Source organism: Choloepus didactylus, chromosome 7 (assembly GCF_015220235.1).
Source record: "Choloepus didactylus isolate mChoDid1 chromosome 7, mChoDid1.pri, whole genome shotgun sequence".
Classification (NCBI taxonomy): domain Eukaryota; kingdom Metazoa; phylum Chordata; class Mammalia; order Pilosa; family Megalonychidae; genus Choloepus; species Choloepus didactylus.
The window spans coordinates 45,593,678-45,609,116 of NC_051313.1; the positions used below are offsets into that span (position 1 = coordinate 45,593,678).

General features: G+C 38.4%; 1 protein-coding gene and 1 pseudogene across 1 annotated transcript in view; both read left to right on the forward strand.

Annotated features, from left to right (window-relative positions):
* LOC119540550 (prolyl endopeptidase) overlaps positions 1 to 15,439 on the forward strand; it is a 109,810-nt gene that overhangs the window by 35,967 nt on the left and 58,404 nt on the right. The window contains exon 8 of the mRNA XM_037844642.1: positions 10,212 to 10,317. Coding sequence (XP_037700570.1) covers positions 10,212 to 10,317 — 106 coding nt within the window. The remainder of the gene's footprint in view (positions 1 to 10,211; positions 10,318 to 15,439) is intronic.
* LOC119539592 lies at positions 7,387 to 8,921 on the forward strand (annotated as a pseudogene).

A 15,439-nucleotide genomic window follows, 5' to 3' on the forward strand; every position in this document is an offset into this window, starting at 1 on the left:
TATATCTGTTTCTGGCATACCAAGCAATACATCATATAGTGTTTGGATTGATTTCTTTTTTCCTTCCGTTGCTGAGGTACAATGCTATATTGGGAAAGCTGCGTAGTTTGATTTAATGGCTGCCTGTTAGAAATGCTTATGTTCACGCATGCTATTACATATGCTTATGGCTACCCTCTCCTTGTGTTACTGAAACTGTCTCTTATTTTAATCACAAACCCATGAATGAGTCCCATAAATGAAAAAAGCCACCATTGTAGGTGATTAGTTTGACATTTAAAAGTTTTCCTAAATTAACTTTTTGCAGTGTACCCAATATTAAGGAACATTGTTATGATTCACAACAGTTATGAAAGAAATCCAAAGAAGTATATGAAATACATTTGATAACACTTCCTGCTCCGAGAGTAACATGATTAACTCGCAAAGCAATTAAAATTCATTTTTGCTCCTTTTGTTAATAATCAGGACAACTTCAAGTGCCACTGGTCTTTTCATAGACATTTTTATACACAGTTAATTCTTTTGTCCTAATGTGTAAAAGGAAATACTTTCTTTACTTTGGAGAAATGCATGTAGATTCAAATTACGAAGAAATTTCCTCTGCCCTCTTCTTTTTGGTTTAGAAGTGAAAAAAATTATATATATATATATGAGGTTTCATGCCTGGGAAGTTTTGTTTATTAGCAGAAGACCCTCTGGCTCTGCATTTCATTAGCTCTGGCATAAAACAGCTTATGGAATTTTCATTGAAAATGATAATATCCCTGATGAAAGTTCTTTATTCTATGTACATATAAGTATGGATTATGTATCCTGTCATTTTAAAAGACATGTATCTATGTAGATAGTTACAAATGATTGGGAGTTTTAAAATTTAATAAACATTGTTAATTTTCTCAATATGATATTCATGAATAGAGTCTGCTTATTTAGGTCATTTGGAATGCCTAGCTATCCTTATCAGTATTGAGACTGAGAATTGCCAAAGTGATGTGCTTTCAAATTTTTATTATGCTGGTAATAATAAATATAATGTTATGTTAGTAATAATAATAATATAGGTTTATTGTTAAAAGTAAAATCAAATGCAAAATTCCCAATCTCCAGAAGAACTGCTGTTGTTAACATGTTAGCATCTATTTCACACTCACTTATTTTTGTAGATTTATATATTCTTTAAAACATCAAATGAACTGATGGTAGAGCTGACAATCTTTTGGCAAATGGAGTAGCTTGGCCAAAACTCTGCTCTGAATGGATCACCCTCACACCTACCTGTGCTGTTAACTGGAGACATTTTATAAAAAATGTATTATTTGGAACTGCATCCCTTGAGATGTTCTCTGGTTGCTACTTATCTCATAAAATTTTGAGATAAGTTTTTATGGTTTTTGAGATAAGTTTTATGGTTTTATAAGTTTTATGGTTCCTGGGTTCCTAGGTGTAATATTCCAGAATATGCTATGTCACATGAATTATGTATTTGCTGGACAAGCATGTGAACACAATAGAATAAATATAAAATATACACACAGTATAATACTTTAACATCTATGCAATTTCTGTATAAATATCATCTCGTAGCTTAATAATGCAATATGCACAGTTTAATTTGTTATGAATTAATATGGCTTCTTTAATGAAAGTATAAAATACGATACCCCCATACCTTATACCCTACCTTTGATAAATGTAAATGAGTATGGTAGCTGCTTTTGGGTGCCCTCTTCAAAAATAGAAGCCATCACTTACAAAGGTTTTTCAGGTTAGTATAAAATATGCCAAGGTAAGAAACCACGAAGGTTACAGGAAGCACTTCTTCCCCACTCCTCTCGTCTCCCTGGGAAGGAATTTTCCACACTCGGGGTTCCTCAGTGGTTAGACACAGGGGAGACTGGGAGTCCACAAGCCAGCCTAGAAATGAACTCGTGCTTCATTTCTATTTTTCTCAGTGCTCGGGCAAGGAGAAATACTATTTCTTGGGTTCTCTCAGAAGACTGAGTGGAAGAACCATAGCCGTGGGCTGTGCCATTCAGTACACTGCATATTTGCCAGGCATTTTTGGCAGCTGGAGTGCTGTCACAGATCGGGTTCCCTGGGAAGCTGTCTCTGAGATAGAAATTTGTGTTTAGGAAGTGTGATGGGAACGCCTTCCAAATCTCCACCCTGCGGTGGGGAGTGAAGGAAGGAGGCTCAGAAGTTAACCTTGATGCCATCACTACCAAAGCCTCAGCCAGTTGTACAGGGCACTCTCAAGCTAGGATAACCCTTCAGAGCTGTCTTAACTGGGAGTGAGGGTTCCAGACTGTGGATGTGCCATGACCTCAAAAGAATAGGTGACTTGGGGGCTCGTGGCTCTCTTCAGCTTGAGGATACAGCCCCAGGAGGGACTCAGCTGAGAGCAGTCTACTGCCAACACCCAGCAGCTGGGGGAGTGAGTGCTTCAGTCCTATAGGACAGTACACCACAGTCTCCACTGCACATGCTGGTGAGCTGCATACATAAGATTGAATATATTAGTTTGAGTTTATGTTAGACATAGCTCTCTATACCAGATACCCATACTAACACAGCAGTTTTAAGAATGGAAATATTCATGTAACTATTTTTTGAGGAATTCTACTTCTTTAAGAATCAGTTAGGGGCCATCTCTTCCCAAAAGCTTTCTGAGATCTCATTCTTTCTCCTGGCTTCCCTCCCATTTAGAGGACCCTCTCTGGCACTCCTATCACACTTTGTACTTCTTGCTGTTAATGTTCTACAATATTGCTTTATCTGTGTATGTGTGCTTGTGTGCATCTGTCTCTCTCCCACCTCAGGACGAGCTCCTGAGGGCTCTGTCTGTGACAATCTATGTGTTTCAGAACCTAGTTCAGCAAGAGGCACTTGCCCCTCAGTAAATGTTGGTTGAATAAATAGCCTCAGCTCTGACTCCCCCCAAATAGTGAACATCTGTCTTTGGTGACACATGGTAAGTCAAGTCTTCATTTGAGAATTTGGAGAGTTTGCTGGCATCTACATTCTCCTGTTACAGCCAGCCACTTTGGTGGCAGTAGCCGTCCTCAACCTCATGCACCCCAAGGGAAAGGAATGCACTTCATTATTGAAAGGCTTTTGCCCCAGAGCCTATGGTAGTTACTTCTTCTGGTGGACTAGGCTGTACTGCCTAGAGGATCCATTTTGCCAGGACTGGTGGCAGGCCCAAGTAGCCTTGACTAAAGCAAGCTGAGCAGCCTTTCCCTTTGCACTCTGGACCCTCACCCAAATGCCCAGATGGAGATGGAAGAAAAGCTTGCTGAAGGAGAGAGAAGACTGGATTACTCCCTAAACTCTGGAGATGAGCACTCTGCCCCTTTCACACCCCAAGGAAACAGGCCTTTTTGGCAGCCATGACAGGAGCACGGCGGGGAGGAGGGGACCTCTGGCTTTGTTTTTTGTTTTTTTTAATCTATATCCAGATTGGTTGTGGATAATGAAAAACTAAGTACCAGTGAATTACCAAATGTTATCTAGCTCATCTGTAGAATAAGACATTCTTTGTACATCTACATTTCTTCTGTTCCAGAATACTTTCTGTCCCTTTAATTAACAGTTTCCAATTAATATCTATCAGCAAATGATTTCACTGAATTAAACTGTCAAAGTAACCTGTATCTAAAGGGAAATACTTTTTTTTTTTAAACGCATAATAATAATAATGGTAAAAAGTTTTAGCTTTCATCCCTGTTGGTATTATTAGAAATGCAAGTAATGGATTTCACATCAGGAAATTTAGATGTTTCATTTACAGTAATTCTTCAAATTTAATTAATGTTTATTTACATGAATAGATTTTCATCAAGTCAACTCATTTTGACTTGAGGAATATTTGTTTGAAATAATAGAGGCATAAAGTAGAAGGAAGCTGTGAAAAGCAGATTTAGGAATTACATATTTCATTATTGGTCAGATTGATGTTATTGCAGTGCTGGCACAAAAAGTCGGGGCTTTTGATTCAGATTAATTGCTTCCGGAGAGCACAGTTATTCCAGCTGATGTCATGTTGCCTAAAGGAAAAACAACAGTATTTTGCAAACTGGAATTTATACTGTTTCATGAAGGCCTGATGGGCCCTTGGCTCTCCTGCTTTCCTGTTTTCCTTTTGTCTGGCTTCCAGGAGATTCAAATGTCATCATCATCAATAGGATATTTGTCCTCACCTCCCAGTGATTTTCAAAATTCATCTTTAAAATTGCCTTTTAATCTGAGTATGAGGCTGTGGTTAAATATGTGTTGTTATTGGTTACATTTTCATGAGAAAAGGTGTGTTTCTAATTTATTTGGGGGGGGGTGTGTGATGACTTATAAGTGATTTTGAGATTTGACACCATGAGCGCTTGAAAATTCAGAGTTGTTTCCAGTATAGCAATTTTTGTTTCATGGCTATGGAATATCTCTGGGTTTTGATGAAGAGAATTATAGTGAAACAGACTGACTTAATTGGCTTCCCAACAGTAATGGATCTTGGGAATTCCTGCCTTAGATTAAATAGAAACTGCTACAACTCTTCAGTCCAGCCAGAAGTGCTGAGAAAAACTCATTAGATTTGCTTGAGACAGCTGTCATCAAAGGTTTGGTGTGACTCTTGCAGTACATGTTACTGCCTTATCTTTCTGTTGGCTGAATCACTACAACTGAATTAACCATCATTTATGATTGACGTGGCATGACTTTAAACACTGAACTGTAAAGATTCTGTCTTTGTTTAAAAGAGAAGAGAACAAAAGTATAAGGGATTACTAATGAGATTGCTTCCTATTATATTTAATGAAATTATAATTTTGAGGTTGCTAATGGTACTCTTAATTTTAGAAGATTTAAAAATAGGGTAGAATTAGAATTCTAAACATTGATTTATTAGATATGTATATTAAAAGTTTAGGGAAAATATAAAAGAAGACTAGAGATAAAATGGATAACTGCCAAATCAGTCAAAAAAGAAAAAAAGGTTATAAGGAAAATTAAATTAATACAATACAAAAAGGAAAGTAGAAGGAAAAAGCAAGGTGAGTAGAAAATTGTAAATTAAGAAGGTAGAAGCCAGTATATCAGCAATAACAATTAACGAAAATGAGACAGAGACTCGGATTGGATTTAAAAAACTAAATCAAGTTATGTTTGTTTGCAAGAGACCCATGTACACTTTAAAACATAATGATAGATTTCTGCCTCTGGCCATGATGGCACATCTGGTACTGGACAAGCTCTCCTGCCATAAACAACTAGAAAATTGTACAAAATAGATGGGGCAACTATTTTCAGACATTGGTCAACAGGTGGTGCAGGACTCTGATCCCTCAGAGAGATGAGTCCTACGGTTGTCCCAGCTTCCTTCCTGGAGGTATTTACTGGACCTGGCATGTAAAGGATCCAAAAGAGCTAAGGATCCAAAGACCAGAATTCAGGGAGGCCCAAACAGCTGGAATTTACTGGGCAGAATATCAAAAGGAGGGAACTACATGCAGGAAGCGTTCTGGAAATCTGCGTTAGGATTCCCTTGAGTCATTGGCTCACTGTTAAGCAGTGCATGCATTGGGTGAGACTCCATGATTTCTGCAAAAAACTACCAGGAAGCTGTAAACTGACAACCACCAGAGGTTTAACAAGGCTGGGAGACTCATTTTCTGATCAGTATGGAAAGACCTTATTAGGTTATCAGTAGAGACTTCAGAAAGGCCATGCCCTAGCAGAGGGCTGTAGATATGACTTAACAAAACTTTAAAATAGCTTTTGAATGGGACAAGCTGATCCACCAATAAATTAACTGCCTGACAGAATAAAACTCAGAACATTTTAAAGGAAGATACAAGCAAAAAACACGAGACAATGTACAAAATGCCAAGAATCAAATAAAAAAAAATTACTAGATGTGTAAAGAAGCAGGAAAACGTAACGTAAGTATGAGAAAAAGTAGTCAACAGAAACAGATCCAGAAATGATAGAGATAGTATAATTAGCAGACAAGGACTTTTAAAAAGCTATAATGATTCTAAAGGGTTAGAAAACATTAATGAGCAAGAAACAGAAGCTATAAAAATATACTGAATATTTTTCTAGAGCTAAAAAATATACTCTCTGAAATGAAAAAATTCCCTGCATGCATTTAACAGCAGTTTAGACTCTGTAAAAGAAAGGATCAGCAAACTTGAAAACAAGGGAATAAAAACTATCCAGACTCAATAGAAACTATCCATCCTGCTGAAGCACAAAGAGAAAAATTAAAAGCTGAAACAGTAATGAAGACAGTCTTGTTGAACTGTGGGACAATACCAAGTGATCTAACATGTATTTGGAGTCTGGGATAGAGAATGAGGGAACAAAATCATAGATATAAGGAAAAACAATGACCAAAAATGTTACAACTTTGATAAAGTCTTTAAGCCCACAGATGCAAGAAGCTGAAGTGGGCTAAACACAAAACAACACCAAAGCCCATTATAATCAATTTTCAGAAAGATAGCAAACCAAAGATAACAAGAGAGTCTTAAAAGCAGCCGGAGAAGAAAACACATTAGCTATAGGGAGACAAAGATGAGTAATGGTGCCAACTTCTAATCCAAAACAATGCATGTCAGAAGACACTGAAAACACACCTTCTTTATAGGGTCCACCTTGAATGCCCCATTTAAAATTATAGTCCCTCCCCATACATCCTGTCTCTCTTACCCAGGCATGTTTATTTTCCCCATGGCATTTTCACCTTCTAATATATTATGTCATTCCATACTTAAAAGTCCACTAGATTTTTTTCCCCTGATTTGTTCATTGATGTACCTTCAACACCCAGAAAAATGTCTTGTGTATCATGGCTGTTCAGCAAATATTTATTGAATGAACAAATGAAAGAAGAACAGTGAGAATGCAGAAGAACAGGAACCTTCATACACTGTTGCTGTGTAAGAGTGTAAATTGGTGCAACCACTTTGGAGAACAATTTGGCAACATCTAATAAAGCTGATTATGAGCATATCATACCACCCAGCAATTTTGCTTCTAATTATATATCCTAGGTATGTCTTACATAATGTTACAAGTAAATATGTTCAAGAATGTTTACTGAAGTGTTTGTTATAGAAAAAAAATGGTAACAATCTAAATTTTGGGGGGGAGGAAAATGGATAAATTAATTGTGGTATATTGCTAGACTGGAATACTGTACAGCAGTTTAAATGAATGAACTAGATTTATATGTATCAACATGGATTAATTTTTAAAATATTGATTAAAAAATCAGTAAAGGATACATATGGTTTGATAATATTTATATAAATTTTGACAACTGAAAACAAGTTATTGGTCTCCAGAGACCTACTCTAGTCATGCCTTGCAGGGGTTCAAGTGGAACTGCCTTAACTTCATTGCCCCCTCCCCCACAAATCTCCATCCTCACCCTCCTCCTGGACCAGGGGGCCATTGCCATCCTTGGCTGGAGTGGCCCCTTTTCTCAGAAGAGTGGCTGCTGGGAGGAGTGGAAGGTGGCTCTCTGATATCCGAGGTGGGGCTTTGGAGGGTAGTAGGGAGGGGGTGGTGGGAGGATGGGCTCCTCAGATGCCCGAGAGTTCAGGAAAAAGCCTGTAGTACCTGTGGACCATCTGCTGAGCGTCGTGGAGACTAAACTGCAGGTGGGCAGCGAGAAGGGGTATCCCCACAGAGTGTGAGCTGCATGTCAGCCTGGCAGAGAGTGATCTGTGACCGTGCTTCAAAGGAGCTCACTAGTGAGATGATCGTCACCAAGAAAGGCTGGAAGATGCGCCCAGTGCTGAAGGTGAATGTGTCTGGCTTGGACCCCAACACCGTGTATTCCTTCCTCCTGGACTTCATGGCGGCTGACAGCTGCCGCAGGAAGTTCATAAATGGGGTGGGGTGCTGGGGGACAATCCCGAGCCACAGGTGCCCAGCTATGTCTACATTACTCCGACTCGCCTAACTTCACACTGGATGAAGGCCCCTGTCTCCTTCAGCAAAGTTGAACTCACCAACAGTCTCGACGGTGGGGGCCAGATCATGTTGACCTCCTTGCCTAAATATGAACCCCACATTCATATAGTGAGGGTTGGGGGTCCACAGCAGATGATCACCAGCCATTGCTTTCCCAAGACCCGGTTCATAGCAATGATAGCTTACAAGAACGAGGAGATCACAGCTCTTGAAATTAAATATAGTCCATTTGCAAACTCTTCCCTTGATGCAAAGGAAAGAATTTTGTCACAAATGTGTGCTGAAGAACCTGGATATTCTCAATCAAGGGGTTGGCTTATTCCTGGAACCGGTCCGCTCCAAACCACCTGTCAGCCCCCACCCTCAGTTCGGAGGTTCTCTCACACTCCTCCTCACATGGCTGTGTAAGACACCCCACCCTAAGGAACAACCTCTCACCACCCTACCTCGGTCCAGTCCATATTCTCATCAGAACAACTCCCCTCAACTTATTCTGACAGTTCATCTGCATGTTTATCCATGCTCCAATCTCATGTTAATTGGTCCAGCCTCGGGATGCCTGCCCATACCAGCAGGCTACCTGTGAGTCATAACCTGGGTCCACTGCTGGTTCTCGTCATTTCTCCAGCCTGTGGTCTGTGGGTGACAGCAGTGTCACTCCTGGCTGCCAGACGCCAGGATGACCAGTGGCTGGGAGCCCAGTTCTTTCGAGATGCCACTGTACAGTATGCACCCCTCACCCACACAGAGTCAACTTCCTCCTTCTTGGGGTCTGCACTGTATGAAGGGGGTGCCACAGCCACAGACATTCCTGACAGCCAGTACAATGCGTCAGCACAAGTTCCCCTCATAACCTCACAGATGCCCATGTCGCCACCTTCCATGTAAATTATGGCCCTTTTCTTAAAAGATGCACTGACATTTTTTTTTGCAGTGGCAACCAACTATTGATTTGATTGATCTAGTGAGGTACAAAACGGCAGTCTCATGGGCAAGGGAAGGAAATAAAGCTTTTTAACTCAGCTTCAATAAGTGGAGGAATACACGCTCTATTTATCAAACACAACAGAACAAAAACCACCACCACCACCAATTTCTCCATCATCTGCAATCTCAGTTTAGTCCTGAGTTGTTTATATGCTACAGGTGAATTTAGGTTTGAAAACAATATAGTTGACCTAATTCACCATAATTCATAATAAAATAAATTGTTTGCTAGGTTCCAGAAACTTAATTTTTGTTTCATACAGCATATAGATGACTGTGGCACACCCGAATTTATAAACTCCTCTGATCCTACTTTAGGGAGATAAAAAGCACACTTTCAGTTCTCTTCCTTGTTGCTTTGGAGTCGTTTTCAGATTCCCTTTTGTGGAATTTACCATAGTTAGAGGTGAGCTGTTATAAGTAGAACAAATCTGAAGACAACAGGTATTAGTTGAAATGACAATTTGCTCTGTCTACTAGAAAGTGTGCCACTTTAAATAGTTGTGGTTATTTTCTTGTGTTGTTAGACATAGAACTGTTCATATTTTTTTCGGACAAAGTAGCCAAAGATAATCAGCAGAAAGCATTTTCTGAAAAATCAAGGCAATATGAAAAATGTAAAAAAAAACAACAACAACAATTTATTGCATTTGTTTCTTTACATCAGTTAGGATTCTTTTTGCTGTCCAAGATTCTACTCTTTAATACTGAAAAAGAAATCCACAAAAGCACACACCTCTCCTCTCTAATACTTTTTGGTAGAGATGAAGATATGAATGAAGAGGTTTTCAATAAATACTTGTTAATGCGACCACTGGGAACCACAAGGAACTTCCTTTCATCCACGTCCATTTTACTAATTCTTATTCATCATTTATAACAACCATTAAAAAATGTGACCCATGAAGAAATTCTAAAGTCAAGGATATTAATTTTCAAAATGACGGATTGTGTGTATAGACTAGAAATCATGTTGAAGTTATGATGACATTCATTAACATCTGCTGCATTTTCTAATTAAATGTTTCACAATGTTCTGTTAAAATAAACTGCTTTTGAGAGTGAAATAGGCAAGGCAATTAAAATTGATGTTCCTCTTCTGTTAACTTTCTGATCAGATCTTAAGTTTGGTGCAAAGATACTGCACTTGAGGTTCGTCTTTATCTTTCACTTAATAGTTAACAGTACTCTCACAAAGAATATGTTCTAATCAGCCCCTTGCCCTGTTTTTATTTCCTCCATAGTTATCTGACGATGGTCGCTATGTCTTGTTATCAATAAGGGAGGGCTGTGATCCAGTAAATCGACTCTGGTACTGTGACTTACAGCAGGAATCAAATGGCATCACTGGTAAGTTATCTTTCAAACATAGATAATTATTCCAGGAAGCTCCATTAAAAAGCAATTATTTTGGTCTTCTAATTGATTTCCCAAGAAACCTCCTTCTATCCTACCACATCATCTCACTTCATGTGATTTCTTTTTCAGTTCTATTCCATGCAATGAAGGAAAGTTGAATGAAGCTAATTGTAGGCTTTAGCATTTTCTTTGTAGACTAAGGTTAACCAAATTTTTTGCGCACAGATATGAAAATATCCTGTGAATGTTGCAGATGAATGTTAAAGAAAAGCTGGACCTTTGGTCTGTAAGCATTATAATGATTTAGATGTAGTGGAGCACACTGCCATTTGAAAGGGTTATTAGGCCAGTGAGAATTTACCAGATTAATGGGTGCCTGTACAACAGCTCCTCATTACTGAGCCATGTGCACAAGAGCTGATTTTGCTTTCTGAAGCCTTATAATATATCGTGAAGGTAAGCAAAGAATCAGCCAGTTAAAAATTCTGCAGATGGCTCATTTTAAATGCTGTTTTATTCCAGTGCTTGGATTATACCAGTTCAAGAGTACTTCTTTGTTTAAAAAAAGTACTCATCACCATCATCCAGCATTAGAGCTATACAGCTGCACAATTCCTTATGTTAAAAATCCCCAAGCCCAAAAACTATCAGAGATCTGCTGGCACCCAGATAAGAACAATGAAGTAAATATACCATGATCTGGTTAGTATAAAATAAGTATATTTTAGAGACTGTTGGCACAGGTTTACAGAATATACAGTATCAAATGCAATTTTCTAATAATTAATATACCTTGTTAGATGGTTATGAAAATGTCTGAATGGGAGTTACATCAATTTTAAACGTTTCTGAGCAAAGTCCACATCCTAGCATTCTTAGATACTACAAGCACCACCAATTTTTATTCTGGTATAAATATATATCCATTTAATGAAGTTTTGTGGGGTTTTTGTTTTGTTTTGTTTTGTTTTTTCTGTTTATAAAAAAGAAAAGCACCCATTTTGGTCTCAGGAAAACTGCACCAACCACATCAGTGTTTATCTTCTCTGACAGGAGTAAACCACCACCCAGTTAACTTTGAGTTGCAGCTCTAGATGTATGTAGAACTGAGCAAACCCCTTAAAATTCCATCTGAAATCAACAGTGACAGCAGTTGTCATGGTGCTCTGATCACGCACACTTGGCCCTTTGTCTTTCTAAGATGGTGGAAATCACTTTTTTTTCAAGTTTATTAAAAATTCCAATTACAGTGTCTTTCCTAAAGAGAGTGCTATTTTCATTTTTCTATTTGTTGCCTCATTGTGTATTTAAATTATTAGGTAGGCTTCTCTTACTCAGGTTTTATTTTGCTTAATTCAATCCAAAGATAGAGAAGAAAATTTCATTCACATATTCATATACTGAACTGTTATTGCGTGTGTCCACTTTAATAATAGATAGTCACACTTTGAATAAGACTCACAAGTGCCAGCAGAACTCGAGAAAACTTCTCTGCTTTCTCCCTAACCTCTTGGTCCTCATCTTTCCTTTTGTCCCCCCAATTTACATTTCATTGTCAGTGAGCAATGGAGAAGAGGGTATGATTCTCAGAGGTTGGGATTCCAAAAGGAAGAGTTTACTAGGCCTTCAAAAAAACAAAATTCTGAGTAGCACAGCCATGAATAAATATGAAGAAGAAAAAAAAGGAAAGCATCTAAGAAACCCTCATTTGCTATGATAAGTTCAGATTATAAAATTATTTACAAAATAAGCCAGGTCCTGGCCTGCCTTCCCAACTTGATCTTTCCTTGAGTTACTTGACTCTTGTCTTCACGTCCCTCTGCTGTCAAACTCTGGCGTCTGCCTCCCAGAGCCATGGTTGTGCATCTCAAGTGTTAAGAGCCAGGCACGGAGTAAGCACTCAGTAAGTGTTAATTATTATTTTCCAAAATGTTCTCTTCTTTTCAATATTTATTCTCCAAGAGGAACTGAAAAATATCCAACTGTACATTTGACCAGGACTTTGTGGAAATCTAAACATTTATTTGGGACACTATCTCAGAGTCATACAGTTTCCACACATTTCTAATTAAAGTTACTCCTAGGTGTTTTATGTTTGACAAAAATATTAAACTGATGGTTTGTGAGTATATCAGTTCAGATTTTAACCAGAGAATCAGTAGGAGATATATGTATATATTAAGAGATTTATTGCAAGGAACTGGCTTTCGTGATTATGAGTGCTGGCTAGGCAAGTCCAAAAGCCATTGGGCAGGCCACCTGTAAGGGCAGATTGGAATGTTTCATCATGAGTGGAAGGTGCGGTTCTCAGGTTCTTAGCTTTGCCCTAAGGCCTTTTAACTGATTGAGTCAGGTCCACTCACATGATGGAGCATAATTTCCCTTACTTGAACTCACCTGATTAAGGACTTTAATTGTATTCGCAACATGCTGCGACAGCAAAACCTAGATTAGTATTTGATTGAATAATGGAGCCTGTTGACATATCCAGAAGGCCATCACAGTGAGCTCATGGAAAGCCATATGGAGATCAATAGAGCAAACAAGTCTTAAACTCTACTAACTAATTTCATTGTCTCATATGTTTACTAAACCGATCAGTGTCTGGAAATCATTCAAGCCTTAGGAAAAGTATGTCATCGTATCACGTGGACAAGAGAGCAGAATGTGCAGTAAATGACTGGATAGGTAGATTGGAAGCTGTTGAGCTTAGATTCAAGGCCCTGAGGGATTGGGATCAGCCTGGAGAGCCTCCTCCTGGTGTTGCTGCTGGGTGGAGCACTGGGCCTGTCATCTTTTTATTAATCATTGTTTTTCTGGTGTTAGTAAATCTGTGGATTACAAAAACCTCAGAGTAGCTATTCTTTTGAACAGCAGTCCTAGGATTCTGAAAGTTCTTGACAATTGTGGTGACTGACCAGTACTAAAAAGATGAAATGGATATTAATTTCCACCCTTGGGTTCAAAAGTCAGATGCATAGGACAAGATTATAGAGATCTTGTTTTTCTTTAATTGATCACAGATTCATTGTGAGCCAATAATATGATACGGCCACTTGAAGAAATGAGTATTGTGTGTGAGTTTAACTGTTGAGGATGTTGAGTATATTTAGTGTCCCAAAGGAGAGGGACATAGCAGATTGAAACGGTTATTTTTAAAGTTTTTAGAACGGTTCCTAATAACTAATTGCAGTTGGTTATGATGAGAAAATAACCATGAGACTTTCAAACAGATTGGAATTGTAATTTCAGCTCCATCACTAGAAATAACTGGTGACCCTGAGAAAATTATTTTCTAATATCACCACATCTCAAAATGGGAAAATAATATCTACTTCACAGGGAATTGTGAGGAATAATGAAAATGTGTGGAAAAGGGCTTAGCAGAATCCCTAGCATAGCATGGGTTTTCAGAAGTATTTATTGCTTTTTTCTTTTTTCCTTTGTTTCTTGACTGAGAGAGGAATATTTTGAATCACCACACTTTGGTAGCATAGAAAAGCAGATTCAGGGCATGCTAAATATTTATCTTCAGAGTCAAAGCTGTTTAAACATAAATTTTGGTATTGGCTTGTTTTCTGGAAAATCAGATTCATAATCAGAAAAAGAGCCCTTTCACTGAAGAAAACATAAACTTGTGCCTTGAGTGGTAGACTTGAAGAAAAAATGTTAATTCTGCTGGTTAATAATAGAAAATTCAGGGGCTTGTATGTCCAATTGGTGACCATGACTCCTTCATCCTATGTTTATTCTTTTTAAACAAATGGGAAGAATAATTAAATGTACTAGTTAGCTTAAATGTTAGATGAGTTAGACCTGAATACCTGGCCACTAGGAAATTAAATACAATGTTATGAAACCTCTCATTTTTTGTTACTGAAATGTAAACCCCTTTCTTTCTGCTAGTTTTAATCTTTCTTTCCCTTGAAGGTAGAGAAAATTATCAGCATTTTTCATATAAATGAATTCTTTGTTTATATAGGCACCACTAAATTGCCTTCCTTGAGAAATAATTTCACCCAGGAGGCTCTCTTTTCTAACATTTCTGTCATCTTTGTCTCTCAAGAAAACCTGCCTGTGTGTGTTTTGAAATGAAAAGCACAAAAAAGTGGCCAATGGCAATTTAATATAGTAGAAAAAGAAAGAAAGTGCATGGGGAAACAAAACTACAGAAATACAGGATGGAAAAAAGTCTTAAGAATCTCGTGAGTTGAAAGAGATCGCCACAAAACTTGATTCTTTTGTCATTTAAGTGTGAATTTCTGTTCTCTGACTTGCTGACCTCTTCCTACTTACTGCTTCTTGAGCATGATATCTCTCCCTTTATCCTTTTTCTCTTTTTGGAGAACCTCAATTCCTCCATTTACATTTGCACCATTTTTACTTAAGAATAACTTGAAACACTTTTGTTACAAATTACCCAATTACAGACCAAACACCGTCCTCCCGCCCCATAACTGCAGTCAGAGCTGGTGGTTGCTTCTTTTCCTTACTCTCCCTTACCTTTTGGGAACATGACTCACCACCGTGGAGAAGAGGCGTATCATCTGTGCCTTAGAAGTTTGTATAAAACTGTTCAACTGTTCGAAATAGCTAAGCAGGCCCTCTCCAAAGAACATCACACCCTCCTCTCCACTGGCTACCGGAGAAACAGGCTCAGAGTCCCCTCTACTTACCGGGAGAAGAGGAATTTCTTCCCCACCTGTGACATTTCCTGCTTCTTTTCTACAGTTGCCCTTTCTGCTCCTTTCCTCTATTCTCATTTCTTTTTCTCTCTATGCAAAAAGCAACAACACTTTGTGTGAGGATTTGTATGCTGCCTGTGGGTGGAGACCTTGTCTGTCTTGGTCTCTGCTGAGTCCCCATTACCAGCTTGTCTTGAATGACTTCCAAACTTCATAGATCCTCGTGCCCACGTGGCCCTGCTTGATAAGCCATACTTGTGGGCATTGCACACCTTTTCCCTCCTCTGGGCCCTAACCTTTCTAAATTAAATTTTTATCCTTTATAAAACACTGAGATTCATAAATGATTACCATCTTTCTTCTGGCCTCTATATTGTATGAGCAGAAGATTGCTGCTTCTCTTTTTGTATTCCATCTTTAAAATTGAA